This window comes from Asterias amurensis, chromosome 4 (genome assembly GCF_032118995.1).
Source record: "Asterias amurensis chromosome 4, ASM3211899v1".
NCBI classification, from domain to species: Eukaryota; Metazoa; Echinodermata; class Asteroidea; order Forcipulatida; family Asteriidae; genus Asterias; species Asterias amurensis.
In genome coordinates this window covers 26,476,263-26,481,804 of record NC_092651.1, presented here as the reverse complement: position 1 = coordinate 26,481,804, position 5,542 = coordinate 26,476,263, and the positions used below count along the sequence as shown (strand labels likewise).

General features: G+C 40.9%; 1 protein-coding gene across 1 annotated transcript; it reads right to left on the bottom strand.

Annotated features, from left to right (window-relative positions):
• Window positions 1-354: 354 nt before the first annotated feature.
• Window positions 355-5,276, bottom strand: LOC139936594 (5-hydroxytryptamine receptor 1B-like). Its single transcript, XM_071931436.1, has one exon. It carries the CDS (start codon window positions 4,436-4,438, stop codon window positions 3,104-3,106), a length of 1,335 nt encoding a protein of 444 aa, XP_071787537.1. The 5' UTR covers window positions 4,439-5,276; the 3' UTR covers window positions 355-3,103.
• Between the last annotated feature and the right edge of the window lie 266 nt (window positions 5,277-5,542).

The window sequence follows — 5,542 nt, the reverse complement described above, 5'->3', positions numbered from 1 at the left end:
AGTTGACACGGTTGTGACTGGTGCCCAACCCATTTGTTGCTTAGCACAGAATTTCTTTAAGCAATATTTTCTGCTCAAACAACCTTATGAAATTGGGCCCCGATCCAGAAGTTGAGTGCAGGTCTGAATTCTGAGCAACTAAAACGTAAGACCATAGAGTCAGGAGACGGCACGAGCCGACCTTTGTAGAAAACTAAGTATAATGCGCAGACACTCATTATGAGAGAGACATCATATAACTTTATTAACTTTAAAACAACAACAATAAACATAAAAAACATTTCTTTTGCAGCAGATGAAATATTGCACAAAAGGTAAATCACTAATGATATTTGTTAACAAAAATGGTGGACGACTGTACATCATTGCAACAAATTTTGTTTACGCGAAATATTAAAGGTATTATTCAGGATTGGTACAGATAAAGAGAAATTAATTGGTTAATTTTAATATGAAAGCTTTATCGAACTAAAGTTCATAAAGCCACGTTTTCTGTGAAATGTTGCCCATTGAAATGATTCGAAAAACTGAGAGTCTGAATAACAAAAACAATGGCAACAGCTGCTGGTTTCGTTTGTTGCAACCAAAATAAAGTACAAAAATGTGTTCATGCTGAAAATGGTGCATTGTTTTCAACTGTTCGTCTGACGCACATGATGGATTAAAGACACCGGACACTGTTTGTAATTGTCAATGACCAGTCTTCTCTCTTGGTGTAACTTAACATACATGTATGCATAAAATAAGCCAGCCTGTGAAAGGTTGAGCTCAATTGGTTTAAAACAAAAAACACCCTTGCTATACGAAGTCGTGTGCGTTTAGATGGTTGATTTCGAGACCTCAAATTCTAAACCTGAGCTCTCGAAATCAAATTCGTTGACAATTACTTCCTTCTCGAAATAAGTGTTTTTTTAACACACTAGTTTTTAATTTGGATACCCTCTTCGGTACGCCCAAGTTTTTGTAGTGAACCAAATGCACTGCTTGCGAAAGGAATTGCCAATGTTATAACATTGTAACATGGGTTTAAAGACACTGGACACTATTGGTAATTGTCAAAGACCAGTCTTCTCACTTGGTGTATCTCAACATATGCATAAAATAACAAACCTGTGAAAATTTCAGCTCAATTTGTCGTCGAAGTTGCGAGATAACTACGAAAGAAGAAAAAACACCCTTGTCACACAAAGTTGTGTGCTTTCAGATGCATGATTTCGAGACCTCAAATTCTAAATCTGAGGCCTCGAAATCAAATTCGTGGAAAATTACTTCTTTCTCGAAAACTAGGTCACTTTAGAGGGAGCCGTTTCTCACATTGTTTTATACCATCAACCTCTCCCCATTACTCGTCACCAAGTAAGGTTTTATGCTAATAATAATTTTTTAGTAATTACCAATAGTGTCCAGTGCCTTTAAACATGTTGTACAATATTCCTTTTATGTGAACGAGAAAAATGTGCGGGTATTGGCTTCAGGAGGTTGCCTATATTGTTTCGTATTACATGACCTAAAACAAAACAAATTCAAACAATGCGTAATTATGATCTTGACGTCATTAACAGATCCATCAGTGAAAGTGTGGAAACCATAACGAGAATGATACATATCCGTGTTCCTAGAAAGTCATTGTTTACATTTCCACGGTATCTTGGTAAGCAATCTTCAAACTAGTGACAATAAAAAACTTATAATACTTGGTTAGAAGTACAACAGCTTTCGATTAAAGCATTTTGAGAATAATTTCACTTCAAAATAATGTGGTTATAAACATGGACAAATACATTAGTTTTCCCCAAAAATGTGTTACTGAAATTATTAAAACACTGTCGTTTCCAACAATTCATATTGTAAATAGCTCTCCAGCGCTCAAATATGTTGTTAATGTCATCAATCTGTTGAGTGGTTAAGGTATATCATCCTTTATTTCCTGTACATACGCATCTCTGCATATCTTGACAACTTTGAGGAAGTGTGTCAAGAAAGAGCCATAATACAATATAAAGGGACGTTTTTCCCTAAACACTTCTAGCAAATTTTAATTTCGAAATAAGCACCTCATACATGTAGTAACACAAAAATCCCATAAAAACCTGCAAAATGCACGCAATTTTCTTTGATCGTGGGATCACCTGAGGGTGAGTTTGAACAGGCAGGTTCTTGTTTGCTATATTTGTGTTGTTCGTTGGATATCAGTATCGTATTGTTTGGAACTCTAGAACCATCATGTATCACAGTTAGTTTCCGAGTTTTGGGGTTGTAAAAAGAATTGACTAGAGTGGGAATCGAACCAACAACCTCAGAATTAACAATTAGTTCCTTATACAATATCAAGTTATAAACCACATTGGACACTGACTATTGGTCGTTGGTTCAAATCCCGCTAAATCAATTTGTGTTTGTTCATGGACCTCCATGGTTTGTTCAACTCCAAATCATTATACAATATGGCCTACTGTGATATATTTACCAACTGATATCAAATGGAGGGCAGACTAGAACCAATAACTAAAAGCAAGAGATTGCTTTCCAGTGCAAACAAAATATGCGGCATCAAACAACTCACAATCATTGCCTCCATTTTAGGTCGTAAAAAGCAAGCCCTCCACGATAGGAATACATTTTTACTGGAGCGTGGTATCACTACGTAGCAAATATTGCACGACATAAAAAATTGTATTTGTAACCAGGAACTGCCAATCAAAATGAATGACAATTTATGTATGTATTGTATGCGTGAGTGTATTATATAATGGACAATGATCCTCAACTTTGAACTAGATATTACCAAATGAGCTCTGTAATGTGATGTTATGTGGCGAGATAAGGACATAATGAACTACCCGCGAACGCACTTTGTAAAGATTATAGAGATGGAAACAGATAAATTTAAAAGGGGGTCACTGAGAGCAGAGGGTTCCTACCTAGCCTGGGATCACCCTCGCCCGGTTCTGCATCGTGCTTAGGCATGAATCAAGAACCTAGACCGTCGATGACGGGTTGGGACTATTTCGGACGGCAAAACTGGAATAAAATAATAGGCAAATTTTCTTCGTAAGGTGTAAATTAAAAAACATATTATTGAACCATGATGGTTTCTCTTGCATCATATGTGATTTGGCCCTCTCAGGCAATCTAGTCTTTTATCAGTCACTTTCCTTAACGGTATGTTCGCTGACGATTCTCTGTCGTGTACAACCGTCCTGAGCATCTTTGAAGTCCTTTTGCATAATCCAAACCGGCGAAGAAACCTCCTAACAGCGTCCCTAAACGGCTTGTTTGTGAGACCATACACGATGGGGTTACAACCACTGTTAAAGATGCATAACCACTGGGAGATGGCCGTCTCCCAGAATGTACTAGGCTGGCAGCTCGAGGCTCTTATGACGTTGATGATGACATACGGTGTCCAGCACACAAAGAATGTTCCGATCAGGACAGTTACAGTTATGGTAGACTTTCGCTCAATGACGAAGATCTTGGCCACTTTCCTTGCATTCCCAATGCTCATCTTCCGTACGCTAACGGGGGTAGTTGGTGCGGTAGTGGGAGCGCCGTCAACAGACTGGCTGTCAGGGGTGTTGGTTCCGTCCGAACAGGAGTTGCCGTTGTTCAGAGCCGTGCTGGCCACCGGGTTGAGCTCGACCGCCCGGCGGTAGTTTGCCTCCACCCGTCCAAATGAGCGAGCCATTCGCAAAATTTTATAATAAGAGTACACCGTAACTGCTCCGGACGGCACCAGAAATAAAGCAATCATAGCCCACATGTATACGGAACTGGTGTGAAATTGAACGTTGCAGAGAGCAGTGTCTGGGACAAGCCCAACGCCTTCCCACAAACCAGACACTGGAAACACAGCAGCTATGGTCGAATAAATCCACAACACGGCACACGTAAATATCCCCCTTCCGTATGTCATCTTAAACTTGTACTCAAATGGGCACACAACGTACAGATAGCGTTCATAACTTACAAATCCCAGCGATAGAATGGAGACGGAGCATAACAGACAAGTCGAGAAGCCGACCAACTGACAGAGAAATCCCTCACTGCCGCTTGGCCAGATGCAGGTGAAGGAGTAGTATATAGATGGTGGTTGGCTGATGATCCCGAGAAGAAAATCTCCCACGGCGAGGTTCAGAATCACCAAAAAAGACATTTTGTGGAGCTGTTTGTCCGTCAAAATGACCAGGATGGTGAGCCCGTTGCCAATGAAGATAAAGACAAAGCTGATTATACCGAGAACCGCCTGCCCGTACCTCGCAGCACGGTCTGGCGAACAGGTATGGTTCTGGTAGATATTGTAGCACATCATGTCAGTGGCATCCTCCCCGATGCTCCCGTCCACCACGCCCGGTGTTTCGTTCAACAACTGCACCGACGACGAGGCCGCCCGTGCAGTCACGGCGCTAAATACCGAATGAACACTATCCGGCGTCATTATGGATGATTTCTCGCCTTTTGTTTACGGTCTATTGAAGAATGTCAGTGGAAATTAATTGATATAAAGGCTCGCGGATACGACACCCATTATAGTAATAGCATAGCTGTCCTTACTCTATGATTGTAGCTGGATCATTATTCCTATAGGACAATTCGTCATTTCTCTTTTGCGTTTTATGTTCCCGGGTTTACACAGACCTGCCGATGCCAAGGTTAACCGAATTATATCCAAAGATTACTGCACCGTCACAAACACTTTCGTTAAAACCAGTTAGATGCTCCGTGTTATTAAAAAAAAACAATAAATCAGAGCATTGTCCTTGTTCCGTGATCAGTGTCAGTTTCCAAAGTATACTTCGGTGATATACTGATAATAATATCACTTCACACAGTGGACAAGGAAATACTGTCAAGAGTTCTTCATATTCATTCCAAACAAGCTAATTATCGCAGCAATGAAATCACTTTCTGATGAGTAACACAATGCAAGAGAGCTTCTGCCTGCGATGCCCACTCGCCACCTCCAAGCACTCTCTGGCAGTGTGCGCTGCTGACTGGCTTATCCATCGGCGAACTTTACGCTTTATACGCTCCACACATGCTTCGATTGTTCTCTGCTCGTCTGACGTACATGTGTTTATCAGCCACTCGTACTCATGATAACATTGCGTTCCCAGGAAACAGCCGGTTGGTTTAGGATTTAATAACTCTGAGCTCGATGGAACCATAAAGTGGGTTATGAACAGTGTGTGCTGACTGGCTATGCACTACATACAATAATTCTTTTGCGATGATTATCGACGTTTTACGGTCTATGGGCCATCAGCTTATGGACAAATAATGTTTACCCCTCTAGTGCATATTGCAGTGGGCCTATACACAAAGGGCAAGTGCCACTCACTGCATCTGCGTAAGGGCTGCCCCTTGCGGTTGAGTGCGAACTTGTACACAAAGCTGCGTGAGTCACTGCTTGAGTGCGGTCAGCAATAAACACGTGGTATAGGCTTGATAGGGTATTGAGATAGTCAATACACGCGTGAATTCAGTGGCAGATTGGTTCTAATTATTCAATGAAAGTTTTCTTAGAAACCCATGAGCTAAT